General features: G+C 36.9%; 1 protein-coding gene across 1 annotated transcript; it reads left to right on the top strand.

Annotated features, from left to right (window-relative positions):
* The first annotated feature begins 811 nt into the window (after positions 1 to 811).
* LOC141617417 (uncharacterized) lies at positions 812 to 1,362 on the top strand. Its single transcript, XM_074434611.1, has one exon. The coding sequence runs from the start codon at positions 877 to 879 to the stop codon at positions 1,360 to 1,362; it is 486 nt and encodes a 161-aa protein (XP_074290712.1). The 5' UTR covers positions 812 to 876.
* Positions 1,363 to 18,825: the final 17,463 nt, after the last annotated feature.

Below are 18,825 nucleotides of genomic sequence, written 5' to 3'. Positions count from 1 at the left end.
CTTGAAGGGAAAGCAAAGGATTGTGAGATTGATGCTAGAGGTTACCTTCGTTACCGAGGACGCATGTATGTGCCCGATGCCGTTGACTTGAGGAAGAGAGTTCTAGATGAAGCTCATCTATCACCTTATTCGATTCACCCCGGAGGAGACAAGATGTATAAGGATTTGAAGCTTCAATTTTGGTGGCCTAACATGAAGAATGACATTGTGTCATATGTGGGAAGATGTCTTACTTGCCAACAAGTAAAGATTGAGCATAAGAGACCCGGTGGTTTGCTACAACCGTTGGATGTTCCTTTATGGAAGTGGGAGTCCATTTCCATGGATTTTGTGATGGCTTTGCCCAAGACCGTTGGTGGAAAAGATGCCGTATGGGTTGTTGTGGATAGGTTGACCAAGTGTGCTAGGTTCATCCCTATCAAAGAGACTTGGAGTTTAGACCGTCTTGCTAGTGCTTATGTTGATGAGATCGTTCGTTACCACGGTGTTCCTAAGGAGATCGTTTCGGATCGTGACCCGAGGTTTTGTTCAAGATTTTGGAAAGCTTTGCAAGATGCTATGGGTAGTAAGTTGTTGATGAGTACCGCTTTTCATGCCGCTACCGATGGACAATCCGAGAGGACAATTCAAAATCTAGAAGACTTGTTGCGTGCTTGTGCCCTTGATTTTCATTCTAGTTGGGAGAAGAGCTTACCTTTGGTGGAATTTTCTTACAACAATAGTTATCATGCTTCTATCAAGATGGCCCCTTATGAAGCCCTTTATGGAAGGAAATGCCGAAGTCCGATTTGTTGGGATCAAGCAAGTGATGTCCGTGATCTAGGACCCGACAAGTTAGCCGAGACGATTGATCAAGTGAAGCTCATCCGTGAAAGAATGAAAGCCGCCCAAGATCGTCAAAAATCCTATGCCGATGTTCGCCGTCGACCCTTGGAATTTGAAGTTGGAGATAAAGTGTTCTTGAAGGTGTCCCCGATGAAGGGAGTAAAGAGATTTGGAGTCAAAGGGAAGTTGAGTCCGAAGTACATTGGACCTTATGAAGTGATAAAGAGGATTGGTGCCGTGGCTTATAAGTTGGATTTGCCCCCAAGTTTGGGTAAAGTTCATGATGTCTTTCATGTTTCTCAGCTTAGGAAATACATTAGCGACCCTAGTCATGTGTTGCAAAATGAGATTCCCGAGCTTGAGCCTAGTCTTTCCTTCGAGGAGAGACCGATTAAGATTTTGGATAAGAAGGAGAAGAAGCTAAGGAGCAAAGTGGTGCCCTTGGTGAAGGTTTTGTGGAAGTGTGGTGATGTAGAAGAAGAGACTTGGGAGCCGGAGGCTTCCATGCGTGCCAAGTACCCTAGTTTGTTTTCTTAAGGTAATACCTTTTCGTTTCAAGTTTCGAGGGCGAAACTTTTTAAAAGGTGGGATGATTGTAACACCCCGCACTTTCTTAATATTTTTAAATAAACTTTTAAGTAATTTTTATTAAATAATTATTATTTAAAGCTTATTTTCATAAAATATCGTCATAGCCGTGTAACGGTAATAATAGTGTAGATTTTAACAATATTATTCTCCGTCTCGAGTTATAGTAGACTTGGGACGAAAATTCTAGTGGATACCGACTCATTTTGAGTTATTGGGCTTAACTTGACTCATGGGCCTTTTTCCCCCTCTTTTCTCTACACAAAACCTCAACTAAACCCTCACAACTTCATCTCCCTCACTTGTAATTTCTGAAATTTCCCAACAACCACCCCACCATTGTTGAACCTTCCCTTACTAACCCTAAAACCACCATATCTCACTCAATTCTTCACCAATCTCGTTCCTTTTCGCGCCATTCTCTTCCTTTTCTCATTTCCCTTCTTTCTAAGTAAGAAAGTCGCCATCTTTTCCTCTATTTCGAAATTCTCATCTTACAAGGATGTGGATTCTTGACTTAATACCTTTATTTTTGTGTTTAGGGGAGAACTTGGACAACCCGGAGGAGGATAGCTACATCATTGACGAGTCTTTAGAAGATTGAAGTGCAAAAAGGTAACGGTGATGGGTTACTCGACTTTTATGTTAAAATTGTGTGGTTTTATGAAGTTATAATCTCATATGAATATTAGAAGTTGTATCTTTCATGATTGGTGCTAATTTGGTTGTTGAATATCATGCTTGTTTGCAATTCTCACATGTTTGGATGAAAATCTCATGCTACATCTCTTGAATCCGAAATTACCCATTCACATGTTCAAATATGTTGTTTTTCCGAGTTAGAATCATGCTAGGATACGTAAACAATTGATGGGAAACGATTTTTGTTGGTTTCAAATGGTTTGGAAGTGTTTTGCATTGAATCCGCGTGTTTGTAGTCCCAGCCGGGTGACCGGCGGCCGGTCTACTGACCGGCTGGGAGTTCCCTGTAAGTTTTTGAACATATTTTGGTAAGCCAGTAGTCCCAGTAGGGTGATCGGCGCCGGCCTACTCTTGTGGCTGGGGGAGTACACCGAGGATTTTATGTGATTTTGAGTTTGGGCGTATTCCCACGGGATGTGGCCGGTCGGTCCTCTTGACCTGGGAGTGCATCAAGGTTTTATGAGTTTTTGAAATTTGGTCAGTAGTCCCACTAGGGTGACGGCGGCCGGTCCGACCGGGCTGGGAGTGCACTTGTAAGTTTTATTAAATTTCGATTTTGGCATGTTGTCCCGGCCGGTGGCCTTGCGCCGGTACACCACCCTACCGGGAGTCCCCTGTTGTTCTATTTCACTTGCGACTTCTAATAATGATTGAGCTATGCATGCATCTTCTTTCCTATCGATAATTGGTTACTTTAAGACTCATTAATGTTATGATCATGCATAATGGTTATGGTTCTTGTTCGGACCCGAGTGTGACGTTTTACATTGTGAGACTACTCGACATTCCCTATTTATTTGCCCTCGGACATTGGGTCACGGTTAGGTGCCATTGTTTCCGAGTTGGGCTATTTTTCCTTCCGCCTTTTTCGACCGGGGTCACGGTTAGGTGACAAGGTTCCGTTTGAGGTTACTCGACTTTCGGGCACGGTTAGGTGTACCATATTTCGAGTCTTGGATACGATTTGGTATCGTTTGTCGAATCGGGTGTCGTCCATCCCGAGAGTCTGGCCAGGTTTAGACTAGGGCCGTATTATGATCGTCGTCCTACCAAGAGGTTGGAGTCTTGAGGGTTGTCTTGTTTGAGTCTATACTTTGTAATTTGTCTTACATTTGAGTTGAGTCAATATTTGACCGTTTGACCTAATTATTCTTCTCTCATTTATGCGTAACTACTCTTATTGCATTTTGTATACTAATCATGATCCTCTCGTCACCGTAAGTATTTTACTCTCATGCTTGTTTATTTAATTAAATTCTTAATTACTTGTATTTTGACATATTGTGGCTGGGAGAACCCTGAGTTACTCTCCACTGACTGTGGCTTTCATATCTATTATGAATGACAGGTTGGTGATGAAGCTTAAGTGGGGAAGACCGTGTGAGCTAGCGAGTTCTTACCTCGGACCTTATTTAGTTATCACATAATAGACTCACCTACTTTTCGAATCTATGTTAATTCGTGGGATATCTTTTCCCCAATAAATAGACTTGTTTTGTAAACTTAAACTTCACTGTCTAAACTTATTTATCGTGTTGGTGATGCCTCGCGTTGGACTTCTTTAGAAGCCTTAAAAGTTTTCAAAAATCTCGTGTTTCCGCCACGATTTACTAGTTACTTTTAGTTACCTCAACGAGGGGTGTCACAAGAATCACCTTCCACTTGTATTTCTTCAGAAAATATTAAACTGTCAAAGAGCTTTGTATAACAAGGGACGTGTAGATCAACTTTATCATGGTAGTGTTCCGTCTTTTTGCCGATGATAATAAATCTTCCTAATACAAACACACTAAGAAGTGTATTTAAACCTGGCTCTGATACCACTTTGATATAAAATAACCACAATTTTTGTGTTAGTTTTTGAATAATAAAATATGCAGCAGAATTAATGTGTTTTGGTGTTTTTCATATGAAATATGCACGAAAAATAAAGGGATATGAATTAGTTGTGGAAATCTCGCAAGAGCCGTCAACTAAAACTAGGATATGACGTGAATAAACTCTCCTTCCTCGCAAGAAATTCGAAAATATACACGAATGGTGGCTCTCACCTCGCAAGGATCGAATCACACTAAAATCTCAACCTCGCAAGGAAGAAATAAAGAACTTATAACTCGCAAGCTATAAATCGCGCAAGTATAAAACTTGAATTAAACTCTATCATTGATTAAAACTGAATATAAAGACCCTTATTTTTAGTACGCACTATTACCATAAACTAACAAGACAATAATTTGGAAATAAAACAACAACTACCTTAACTAGGATTAGGAAAGTAATTGGCTTTCCTAAACTTATTAGGAAATTAAAACAACTTTACTCGAATTAGGAAACTAATAATTTAGATTCGATATAGGAAAGTAACTTAAGATCGAATGCAATTGAACTTGCATCCTGTAGTCACGTTATTTTTGTCACCCACATAAGAATTGGACAACTCAATTTAAAACGACCATATCTCCTTCGTTACTTAATCAAATAAAGCGTGTGACCACTCGTTGGAAAGCTAACATCATGTACTTTCATCTCCAACCAAAATCACAACAAATATATCCATTTTTCGGAGATATTGAACTTTTAATTCAAGTAAATGAATCTGAAGCATTAGAGTGACTTGAACTTGTATTTTGAACTTATACCCATGTCCCTCATGTATCATTCTCCCCTTCTTCAAAAGAGAATCGACCCAATTCTTGGACCAACGACCACCCGGATCAAATATGAAACTCACAAATCTGAATGCAAGACTGGTGATAAATATTGGCAATGAACTTGAATAATCTTTCAGCTCATCATCTTCGATACAAATAACAATCTCGTCTATCTTGCTCGATTTCAACCACCTCTCGTGCCTTCCTCTCTTGTGCTTTCCATCCCACCTCCCTTATTGCACAAGTTTAGCAAAATAAACACAAAACTTGCTTGGTATAGCAACATCATCGTGAGCATCCACAAGAATCGAATCCAAGAAGAAATAATAAGTCCTACCATATAACTTCTTATCAATGTAGCTTTCAAGGGAGACTGATAATACTGTTTTTCTTGAAAGTTAATCACATAAAAGTTCATAAGATTTGTAGCTTTGAAACCAGTAGCATCCAGTAGCTCATCATCACCATAGTCGTCATATATTGGTGGCAAATCGAAATTTAAAGAAGAATCACCTTCCACTTGTATTTCTTCAGAAAATATTAAACTGTCAAAGAGCTTTGTATAACAAGGGACGTGTAGATCAACTTTATCATGGTAGTGTTCCGTCTTTTTACCGATGATAATAAATCTTCCCAATACAAACACACTAAGAAGTGTATTTAAACCTGGCTCTGATACCACTTTGATATAAAATAACCACAATTTTTGTGTTAGTTTTTGAATAATAAAATATGCAGCGGAATTAATGTGTTTTGGTGTTTTTCATATGAAATATGCACGAAAAATAAAGGGATATGAATTAGTTGTGAAAATCTCGCAAGACCCGTCAACTAAAACTAGGATATGACGTGAATAAACTCTCCTTCCTCGCAAGAAATTCGAAAATATACACGAATGGTGGCTCTCACCTCGCAAGGATCGAATCACACTAAAATCTCAACCTCGCAAGGAAGAAATAAAGAACTTATAACTCGCAAGCTATAAATCGCGCAAGTATAAAACTTGAATTAAACTCTATCATTGATTAAAACTGAATACAAAGACCCTTATTTTTAGTACGCACTATTACCATAAACTAACAAGACAATAATTTGGAAATAAAACAACAACTACCTTAACTAGGATTAGGAAAGTAATTGGCTTTCCTAAACTTATTAGGAAATTAAAACAACTTTACTCGAATTAGGAAACTAATAATTTAGATTCGATATAGGAAAGTAACTTAAGATCGAATGCAATTGAACTTGCATCCTGTAGTCACGTTATTTTTGTCACCCACATAAGAATTGGACAACTCAATTTAAAACGACCATATCTCCTTCGTTACTTAATCAAATAAAGCGTGTGACCACTCGTTGGAAAGCTAACATCATGTACTTTCATCTCCAACCAAAATCACAACAAATATATCCATTTTTCGGAGATATTGAACTTTTAATTCAAGTAAATGAATCTGAAGCATTAGAGTGACTTGAACTTGTATTTTGAACTTATACCCATGTCCCTCATGTATCATTCTCCCCTTCTTCAAAAGAGAATCGACCCGATTCTTGGACCAACGACCACCCGGATCAAATATGAAACTCACAAATCTGAATGCAAGACTGGTGATAAACATTGGCAATGAACTTGAATAATCTTTCAGCTCATCATCTTCGATACAAATAACAAGCTCGTCTATCTTGCTCGATTTCAACCACCTCTCGTGCCTTCCTCTCTTGTGCTTTCCATCCCACCTCCCTCATTGCACAAGTTTAGCAAAATAAACACAAAACTTGCTTGGTATAGCAACATCATCGTGAGCATCCACAAGAATCGAATCCAAGAAGAAATAATAAGTCCTACCATATAACTTCTTATCAATGTAGCTTTCAAGGGAGACTGATAATACTGTTTTTCTTGAAAGTTAATCACATAAAAGTTCATAAGATTTGTAGCTTTGAAACCAGTAGCATCCAGTAGCTCATCATCACCATAGTCGTCATATATTGGTTGCAAATCGAAATTTAAAGAAGAATCACCTTCCACTTGTATTTCTTCAGAAAATATTAAACTGTCAAAGAGCTTTGTATAACAAGGGACGTGTAGATCAACTTTATCATGGTAGTGTTCCGTCTTTTTGCCGATGATAATAAATCTTCCCAATACAAACACACTAAGAAGTGTATTTAAACCTGGCTCTGATACCACTTTGATATAAAATAACCACAATTTTTGTGTTAGTTTTTGAATAATAAAATACGCAGCGGAATTAATGTGTTTTGGTGTTTTTCATATGAAATATGCACGAAAAATAAAGGGATATGAATTAGTTGTGAAAATCTCGCAAGACCCGTCAACTAAAACTAGGATATGACGTGAATAAACTCTCCTTCCTCGCAAGAAATTCGAAAATATACACGAATGGTTGCTCTCACCTCGCAAGGATCGAATCACACTAAAATCTCAACCTCGCAAGGAAGAAATAAAGAACTTATAACTCGCAAGCTATAAATCGCGCAAGTATAAAACTTGAATTAAACTCTATCATTGATTAAAACTGAATACAAAGACCCTTATTTTTAGTACGCACTATTACCATAAACTAACAAGACAATAATTTGGAAATAAAACAACAACTACCTTAACTAGGATTAGGAAGTAATTGGCTTTCCTAAACTTATTAGGAAATTAAAACAACTTTACTCGAATTAGGAAACTAATAATTTAGATTCGATATAGGAAAGTAACTTAAGATCGAATGCAATTGAACTTGCATCCTGTAGTCACGTTATTTTTGTCACCCACATAAGAATTGGACAACTCAATTTAAAACGACCATATCTCCTTCTTTACTTAATCAAATAAAGCGTGTGACCACTCGTTGGAAAGCTAACATCATGTACTTTCATCTCCAACCAATATCACAACAAATATATCCATTTTTCGGAGATATTGAACTTTTAATTCAAGTAAATGAATCTGAAGCATTAGAGTGACTTGAACTTGTATTTTGAACTTATACCCATGTCCCTCATGTATCATTCTCCCCTTCTTCAAAAAATAATCGATCCGATTCTTGGACACACGACCACCCGGATCAAATATGAACCTCACAAATCTGAATGCAAGACTGGTGATAAACATGGGCAATAATCTTGAATCATCTTTCAGCTCATCATCTTCGATACAAACCACAAGCTCGTCTATCTTGCTCGATTTCAACCACCTCTCGTGCCTTCCTCTCTTGTGTTTTCCATCCCACCTCCCTCATTGCACAAGTTTAGCAAAATTAACACAAAACTTGCTTGGTATAGCAACATCATCGTGAGCATCCACAAGAATCGAATCCAAGAAGAAATAATAATTCCTACCATATAACTTATTATCAATGTAGCTTTCAAGGAAGACTGATAATACTCTTTTTCTTGAAAGTTAATCACATAAAAGTTCATAGTATTTTTAGATTTGAAACCAGTAGAATCCAGTAGCTCATCATCACCATAGTCGGCATATATTGGTGGCAAATCGAAATTTAAAGATGAATCACCTTCCACTTGTATTTCTTCAGAAAATATTAAACTATCAAAGAGCGTTGTATAACAAAGGACGTGTAGATCAACTTTATCATGGTAATGTTCCATCTTTTTGCCGATGATAATAAATCTTCCCAAGACAAACACACTAAGAAGTGTATTTAAACCTGGCTCTGATACCACTTTGATATAAAATAACCACAATTTTTGTGTTAGTTTTTGAATAATAAAATACGCATTGGAATTAATGTGTTTTTGGTGTTTTTTGTATGAAATATGCACGAAAAATAAAGGAATATGAATTAGTTGTGAAAATCTAGCAAGACTCGTCAACTAAAACTAGGACATGACGTGATAAAACTCTCCTTCCTCGCAAGAAATTCGAAAATATACACGAATGGTGGCTCTCACCTCGCAAGGATTGAATCACACAAAAACCTCAACCTCGCAAGGAAGAAATAAAGAACTTATAACTCGCAAGCTATAAATCGCACAAGTATAAAACTTGAATTAAACTCTATCATTGATTAAAACTGAATACAAAGACCCTTATTTTTAGTACTCACTATTACCATAAACTTACAAGACAATAATTTGGAAATAAAACAACAACTACCTTAACTAGGATTAGGAAAGTAGTTGGCTTTCCTAAAATTATTAGGAAATTAAAACAACTTGACTCGAATCCCCTATTTACTAAATGAATAGGAATTCTCACATTTTTCCCTCCAAAAAGAATCTTTTTAAATAGGGAAAGTAACTACAATTATGTGCATTTACTAAAAAAGGAAACTAATAATTAAATTTTTATTACATTAAATTATTATCTTTTTATTAAAATTAATCTTTTCATCAAATTATATTATTTTCACCTCTAACTCCAAACTATAATAACTTAATTAAAATATAAATAAAATTTATATAAAACTATAAATTACTAAATCTTTTATTGATACTATTATTTAAGAATGGCTTAATACATGATACATACAAAACAAAACTGAATCACTATTATTATTACTTTCGTGACAAAAAAAATTAAGATGACTAAAAAATTGAATTCATTAACTTTGTGGGTAAAAAATATTTTCTTTTAAAATATATTCCAGGAAAAAAAATCTCTTGATTAATTGTCAACAAAACAAAATACAATAATGAGAAATATGGACAATTAATGAAATATCATTATTTTATAAATTATTTATTTATAAAAAAAAATACTATATATGCGTGCATTTATTGCACGGGGTCTAATAAACTAGTTAGGAAACTAATAATTTAGACTCGATATAGGAAAATAACTTAAGATCGAAGGCAATTAAGCTTGCATCTTGTAGTCACGTCATTTTTGTCACCCACGTAAGAATTGGACAGCTCAACTTAAAACGACCATATCTCCTTTGTTACTTAATCAAATAAAGCGTGTGACCACTCGTTGGAAAGCTAACATCATGTAATTTCATCTCCAACCAAAATCAAAACAAAAATATCCATTTTTTCGGAGATATTGAACTTTTAATTCAAGTGAATGAATCTGAAGCATTAGAGTGACTTGAACTTATATTTTGAACTTATACCCATGTCCCTAATGTATCATTCTCCCCTTCTTCAGAAAAGAATCGACCCGATTCTTAGACCAACGACCACCCGGATCAAATATGAACCTCACAAATCTGAATGCAAGACTGGTGATGAACATTGGCAATGAACTTGAATCATCTTTCAGCTCATCATCTTCGATACAAACCACAAGCTTTGTATCTTCCTCGATTTCAACCTCCTCTCGTGCCTTCCTCTCTTGTGCTTTCCATCCCACCTCCCTCCTTGTACAAGTTTAGCAAAATCAACACAAAACTTGCTTGATATAGCAACATCATCGTGAGCATCTACAAGAATCGAAGCCAAGAAGAAATAATAATTCCTACCATATAACTTCTTATCAATGTAGCTTTCAAGGGAGACTGATAATACTCTTTTTTCTAGAAAGTTTATCACATAAAAGTTCATAGGATTTGTAGATTTGCAACCAGTAGAATCCAGTAGCTCATCATCACCATAGTCGTCATATATTGGTGGCAAATCGAAATTTAAAGATGAATCACCTTCCACTTGTATTTCTTCAGAAAATATTAAACTATCAAAGAGCTTTGTATAACAAAGGACGTGTAGATCAACTTTATCATGGTATGTTCCATCTTTTTGCCGATGATAATAAATCTTCCCAGTACAAACACACTAAGAAGTGTATTTAAACCTGGTTCTGATACCAAAGTGATATAAAATAACCACGAGTTAGGAAAGTAATTGGCTTTCCTAATCTTATTAGGAAATTAAAACAACTTGACTCGAATTAGGAAACTAATAATTTAGACTCGATATAGGAAAGTAACTTAAGATCGAATGCAAGTGAGCTTGCATCTTGTAGTCACGTCATTTTTGTCACCCGCGTAAGAATTGGACAACTCAACTTAAAATGACCATATCAACTTCGTTACTTAATCAAATAAAGCGTGTGACCACTCGTTGGAAATCTAACATCACGTACTTTCATCTCCAACCAAAATCACAACAAAAATATCCATTTTTGCGGAGATATTGAACTTTTAATTCAAGTGAATGAATCTGAAGCATTAGAGTGACTAGAACTTGTATTTTGAACTTATACCCATGTCCCTCATGTATCATTCTCCCCTTCTTCAAAAAAGAATCGATCCGATTCTTGGACCAACGACCACCCGGATCAAATATGAACCTCACAAATCTAAATGCAAGACTGGTGATAAACATAGGCAATGAACTTGAATCATCTTTCAGCTCATCATCTTCGATACAAACCACAAGCTCGTCTATCTTCCTCGATTTCAACCTCCTCTCGTGCCTTCCTCTCTTGTGCTTTCCATCCCACCTCCCTCCTTGTATAAGTTTAGCAAAATCAACACAAAACTTGCTTGATATAGCAACATCATCGTGAGCATCCACAAGAATCGAATCCAAGAAGAAATAATAATTCCTACCATATAACTTCTTATCAATGTAGCTTTCAAGGGAGACTGATAATACTCTTTTTCTTGAAAGTTAATCACATAAATGTTCATAGGATTTGTAGATTTGAAACCAGTAGAATCCAGTAGCTCATCATCACCATAGTCGTCATATATTGGTGGCAAATCGAAATTTAAAGATGAATCACCTTCCACTTGTATTTCTTCAGAAAATATTAAACTATCAAAGAGCTTTGTATAACAAAGGACGTGTAGATCAACTTTATCATGGTAATGTTCCATCTTATTGCCGATGATAATAAATCTTCCCAAGACAAACACACTAAGAAGTGTATTCAAACCTGGCTCTGATACCACTTTTGTAACACCCCCATTTATTTAAGGGCCTGAACTAGGACTCCTCAGATAAATGACGGTGTTACCATCTCGGAAACCCGAGGCAGTAGATAACAAAGGAAAGAAACACAGTACTTTATTAAAATGTTTATAGTGAGATTACTTCTGGAATTAAAACAAAGCCTCCAAAAATATGACCGAAAGATAAAGTCTGATAAAACTACTAATAAGACTAAGGTGGGCTAGGCACTAAGTCAGTCATCCAAGCTCTCTTCCCGGCCAGCTCCCGTCAGTCTATGAAATACTGTCAATCTGCTCCCCAATAATTGGTTCATCACAGGCGTACACGAATACACAGGGTCAGCCGCGAAGCTGAGTAGGGAAAACAATGAAACAATAAAATATGATATGCATGCCCTTCGTCACCTCCATCTCCATCTCAACTCATATCTCATATCTCATACCCCGGACAACCCAGCCATACCGATCCCCGGTAGACTATATATATCGACCGTAGCCGATCTCGCCACCGCACAGGACACCAGGCAAGTCCTGCAGAACCCGCCTGGGCCTTATCACAACTCACATCGCATCTCAACACCGTCACTCCTACACCATCCTCCAACTCCAATGCATATGAAATGCTCAACAGAAATTAATGCAACACAATATATATATTAATGAATGAAATCATGCCAGCTACCGAATGTTGTGATAACAAACTCAACACGATCAATTTAGTCAATCACCTTCCCATATATGAATCATAGCATAAATCAACAACCACGAATCAAGTCAACACAATTCAACAACAACGATAATAGGTCAAGTGTATTTCCCTACCTCAAAGTGCCAGCAAATCCAATTAAGTAGTTCAAGCAGTCCAGAAAATAAAGCAACGAATCTGATTATCGATCCTTCACGAATCCGTCACCTAAAACAATTATAATATTTATAATTACTAACTACTAAATATAGAAATCTCCCAAAATAGAAGCTTTCCCGAAATACAATCCCGACACCAAACTTATGCCCAACTGATAACTAAAATAACCCGATTAGCATTTGACCCAACTTCCCAAAATAGAAGGTTACTAAAGTAGAATTTCTTAAAATGGAAACTTTCCCGATATAGTAACTTTTCTCTTTTAACAAACCCGACTCAAAACCCGACTTGAATTATTTTAAAAGACTCGGAAATTTAAGTTAAATAACTAATATGATAAATAAAGATTAAACGAATTATACGCTTAAGAAAACCCGAATCAAATATTGAACAACCCGACTTAAACCCGTCTTTAATTATTTACTTAACTCGGGAATTAAATTAATTAATTAAAAATACAATAACTTGAATAATAACGAAACGAATCAAACTACTAAATAACACGCCCCAACCTACGGTTTCCAACCCGTTTCCCGACTCCACGCGCCGCCTAACCACCGTGACAACCACCGCACTTGCTGCCCACTTCGACCCCACAACCAACAACCACCACCAGCCTGGTCGACTGCCGCCGGCGAGTCGAACCAGGGCTGGCATTTGGCCTGGTTCACCGCCAAGCCTCACCAACCGCCCCATTTTCTCGACTCACCACCACCGCAGCCATGCCCTATTCCCTGCCAAACCACCACAGCCATGCTCTCTGTCAACCCACTCACACAGACACTATAGCACCACCGTATCGACCTCCCCCGAGTCCACGGTGGCGCCACCCCAAACCTACCCGTCTAAAACCCGCATCAATCCCCTTTTTAAACCCGTTTGTTACCCCATATCGCCGCCGCCTTTATCTGTCACTACCACCACCTATAACCACCCTAACCACCACCACTACATTCATCACTTACCACCCTACTCCCTTACCCCGTCAACAACCACTAGCCTCACCTCCCTAAGTCACGAAACAACCACCAAAAACCCGACATTAAATGCGAAAAATAGAGGAGGGGTTGAATGCTTACCTTTCCGCCACCACAACAGCCACCACGGCCATCCACAGACGTCGACAATAGTTCCTAGCTAATCCTTGCAGCACTGACGACAACCAAGCTCACTCTCTCTCCCTCTCTATGTGTGAAAAGCTGAGGTTTGGTGTTGATGAAGGAGGGAGGCGTGAGGGAGGCGGGTTGAGGGAGTAGGGTTGCTAGAGATTAGGGTACTATTAGGTTTAGGGTTTAGGGTTAGGGTTAAATGGGCTGGACAGATTATTGGGCCAACTCAAATGGGTCGAGGGTAAATGGGTTGGCTCACATTTCGAATTCCGTATAAACCCGTCTCAATTAACTTAGATCGATACAACGCGAGTCAAGTAAAATAATTAACGTAATTATCGACTCAACAATGAACCCGATATAATTAGTAATATAAAATGTATAATAATTAATATATAATAATATCCATTTAATTTATTATATAAAATACGGGGTATTACAGTCTTCCCCCCTTAAAATGAACTTCGTCCCGAAGTTCGCTCCCGTACTCAATCATCAGAAGGGTATTGTATATCGTACATACGGACGCCACGCATTTCTAACACGGTTAACTCACACTTTTGACACATCAATTAAACATAACGGACACGGAATGTTACATTCTGCCCTCCTAACAATAAACTTCGTCCCGAAGTTTAACTCATCTTCACTTAACTCAACTAACTACAACTAATAACTACTTGAGAATACGAATGTATAACAACTAAATAATCATCTGAGAACACCATCATCTTCCATCTAAATTCCGATCTCGAACTCAAGTAACTCAATAACCATGGTCACACTGGACCGTAAACGTAACTCGGCACAAAGGCCCCACAACTCAATACTAGTGGCCAATCTCAATCTCAATATCAATAGTTTAACTACACTCTCCTTTTACACATCAACCAACTAACAGAAGTAGGAACAAAACATATCGAACTCATTTGCATAGGTACCCCACAACGAAACATGAACTTGATCAAAACTACAATCTACAAACAAGTGCAATACAAACATTAAGATTTTACAATCCTACCCGACTAGAAACATGGTTACGTCCTCGTAACCTCTTTTCAATTTTCGTATGCCCATGCAACAAAATCATTATCAACCACATATGACAGGAAGGAACACATGATAAGAGATTGCGCATCAATATTAAGGTCGAAACAAGGTTTTATTAAGGAATTAACTGATTGTCAACAAGTAACATTTATTACTAGCTCATGCTTAACTTAAAATCGCTACATCAACTAAAAGGACAACAAGAAAGGAACCAAGGTTTACACGGTTTCACAACTAAACAAATTTGATGATCAATTATAGACTATGAACGAGCGAGAGCAAAATCAACAAAACAATTTAAAAACTTCTCACATTTGTAAACATATCACAGGAAACAGATCTACCACTGTTATCCCTCACAATCACATGATCTTATTGACATGTCTGTACAGCCATTTACTCACTCACTGGTTTAGGTCGCGAATTAGGCCGATGACTTTAAGCAATCAACAACATACTCATCATTCATATTTTAAATTATCAAAATTGTTTGCACAATATCAATTCTGAAAACATATTTCCCAATAAAAGTAACAACATATGATTTATGACAACGACAACATTCCTTCCATATCCCTCATGTGTTTAACATCTTAGCAACCATATCATTCAATTGTGTCCAAAGTGACTTAGTATAATTCATTTTCAAGAAAAACAAAAGATATTGTATAAATAGTTTAAACATATACATTTGCCATCATATACTTTATAGAACTCTAGCTATGATAAAAGATTAGCAACTTGAACAACTTCTCTGATTTGTACGGTTTGAATAATTAGGCAACTCGTAGGCTCAATTAAACGTAACTATAACGACTATCATTTAAACCAATGTATATCATGTGAATCATCAAAGGGTTATCCTATTATAATTGCCAACATCGTTATCATAAACAATCTTTATCATAATATAGTTGATAGTAACGACTCGAGAATATAGATATGCCAATTGTCGTGTTATATCAAACAGTTTCCTTTATAGCACACCCATACAATTGTAAGAATCACTTTAGCATTTTATGACATCGTAATAACGAACATATTCAATAAGGAATAACAACACCGTTTATTATCATGTTATAGGTGTAGGTCCAATCAAATAATTTATTGCGATGACGGTAATAAATATAACGATGAGCACACAACTCATATGAAAGACATTAGAACTCAGATGCATCCTACATGTGTGAACATTTAGACATACTTATTACTACCATCCATGTGTAAACATTTAAACATAATTATTATAATTATTCAGGCGAGTATATTAGAACAATTAAATTAACATTTAACGCCATCAACTTTACCAAGATATGACAATATAGTTTTATATTTATATTTATCCGACCACTATGCAATATGATGAACACACTAGAGATATTACAACATACCAAACATACATAAAATATGCAACAACTGGACTCGTATAAAATATTTCACCCTTGATTGAGAATCAATTTAAGCTATTCAATTTCACTCGTACTATCATGCCAACAACGTTATCAACTAGACTTTAATTTTATCACTTGTTAAGATACACAACTACCGAACATGCGTGCTACTATCATCATATAAGGACATTATAAATTCACATTACTAAAGCTCATGAATTAACCAAACAATCGTATGAAAATTCAACATAGAACGCACATTTTAAATGTTTTGATTCACGTTGTAACTCCCAAAAATCACGAATAAATAACAGTTCGATTAAAACTCGATTCATATTACTTTTATAAAATACGGAGAGTTAAAAACACAGGGGAAAAAGAATTAGGTCTAAAGTACAAGAATTCCATTCTTAAAGGATTTACAACTCGTTGGTCCCGCAAACATGTGACAAACAATTGGTCCAAAACTTGGGTCAGTTTGCAAAATTTACCGTTTAATATAGAGACATCAAGAATTTTCATGGCTTATTAATTTGAAAACATATGTGACTCTTTTGGTCGATGGAGTTGGAATTATGTAAAAATTATTAATACAATTTAAAATGAGGATTTTCACAAAATCGTTGGTCGAACATCACTGCACAGGCACTTCCTAACCACAGCTCACTAAAATATTTATTACTCCTAGTCTGTATATCCTATAAGCATGAAACCAATGCCAAACGAACACTGACTCCCAAGACTATCTCACATAAAATTTTCATCCATAGGCAATAAAAGAAAAGAAATGGCGAACGTCAATTAAAGAGTAACATCAAACTAAACGAGTTTCAGCACTATGTCGTTCATTTTCTATGTTCCAAACTCTTACAACCATACTATCGATACTAACCCATCCTGACTTAAATCTCACCATGTACTTACGTAAACATCTACCCCATAGAATCCCTTCGCATCTCGATCTACTCCGTACATCTAAATCGCGATTGCTATGACTATAAACATGCAATTCAACAGTGTTTCTAATTACTATCACAAGACTATACTAGCATGGCTTTGGGATCACATAACCGCATATTACTAGACATAATAGTACTATCAAAGACATCATTCAACATTCACCTAGGTAACTATCATCGACTCGCAATTATTTTCATGCTCACGACTAGCACAACACTTCATTGATTATTAACCTGAACTCGAAATTTTATTTCTCATTTCCACAACATTATATGATCACGTCATCATTCATACAAAATACTTACCGTAGCGTTGTCCTGCAGAATGGTTAGAATATATGGGTCTCAAGGTATACATCAACTCGATTATGCAATAATCAATGTATCAATCAGTTAACACTTAGGCAACGATATATATGAATTTCATGCTCAACCTCAAGCAGCTTTTCTACCCTTTCTCTCATATACACTCAGAGTTTCCGGCTCAAACTGAGAGGGCCGCTGGTTCGGTGTGAGGGGGCCCCTAACTCATACCTTACCTTAGTGTGCTCCTAACAGTTCTATCCCGGGTTCATTTTATTTAGACTCTTCCTATGTCCATTGGGTTCATTGGTTTAGGCACGAGGATCGTTCTCTCGATACCACTTTGTAACACCCCCATTTATTTAAGGGCCTGAACTAGGACTCCTCAGATAAATGACGGTGTTACCATCTCGGAAACGCGAGGCAGTAGATAACAAAGGAAAGAAACACAGTACTTTATTAAAATGTTTATAGTGAGATTACATATGGAATTAAAACAAAGCCTCAAAAAATATGACCGAAAGATAAAGTCTGATAAAACTACTAATAAGACTAAGGTGGGCTAGGCACTAAGTCAGTCATCCAAGCTCTCTTCCCGGCCAGCTCCCGTCGGTCTACGAAATACTGTCAATCTGCTCCCAATAATTGGATCATCACAGCGTACACGAATACACAGGGTCAGCCGCGAAGCTGAGTAGGGAAAACAATGAAACAATAAAATATGATATGCATGCCCTTCGTCACCTCCATCTCCATCTCAACTCATATCTCATATCTCATACCCCGGACAACCCACCATACCGATCCCCCTAGGTAGACTATATATATCGACCGTAGTAGCCGATCTGCCACTCGCACTGAGGACACCAGGGCAAGTCCTGCAGAACCCGCCTGGGCCTTATCACAACTCACATCGCATCTCAACACCGTCACTCCTACACCATCCTCCAACTCCAATGCATATGAAATGCTCAACAGAAATTAATGCAACACAATATATATATTAATGAATGAAATCATGCCAGCTACCGAATGTTGTGATAACAAACTCAACACGATCAATTCAGTCAATCACCTTCCCATATATGAATCATAGCGTAAATCAACAACCACGAATCAAGTCAACACAATTCAACAACAACGATAATAGGTCAAGTGTATTTCCCTACCTCAAAGTGCCAGCAAATCCAATTAAGTAGTTCAAGTAGTCCAGAAAATAAAGCAACGAATCTGATTATCGATCCTTCACGAATCCGTCACCTAAAACAATTATAATATTTATAATTACTAACTACTAAATATAGAAATCTCCCAAAATAGAAGCTTTCCCGAAATACAATCCCGACACCAAACTTATGCCCAACTGATAACTAAAATAACCCGATTAGCATTTGACCCAACTTCCCAAAATAGAAGGTTACTAAAGTAGAATTTCTTAAAATGGAAACTTTCCCGATATAGTAACTTTTCTCTTTTAACAAACCCGACTCAAAACCCGACTTGAATT

This window comes from Silene latifolia, chromosome X (genome assembly GCF_048544455.1).
Source record: "Silene latifolia isolate original U9 population chromosome X, ASM4854445v1, whole genome shotgun sequence".
Classification (NCBI taxonomy): domain Eukaryota; kingdom Viridiplantae; phylum Streptophyta; class Magnoliopsida; order Caryophyllales; family Caryophyllaceae; genus Silene; species Silene latifolia.
This window is presented reverse-complemented; position numbering and strand designations above follow the sequence as displayed.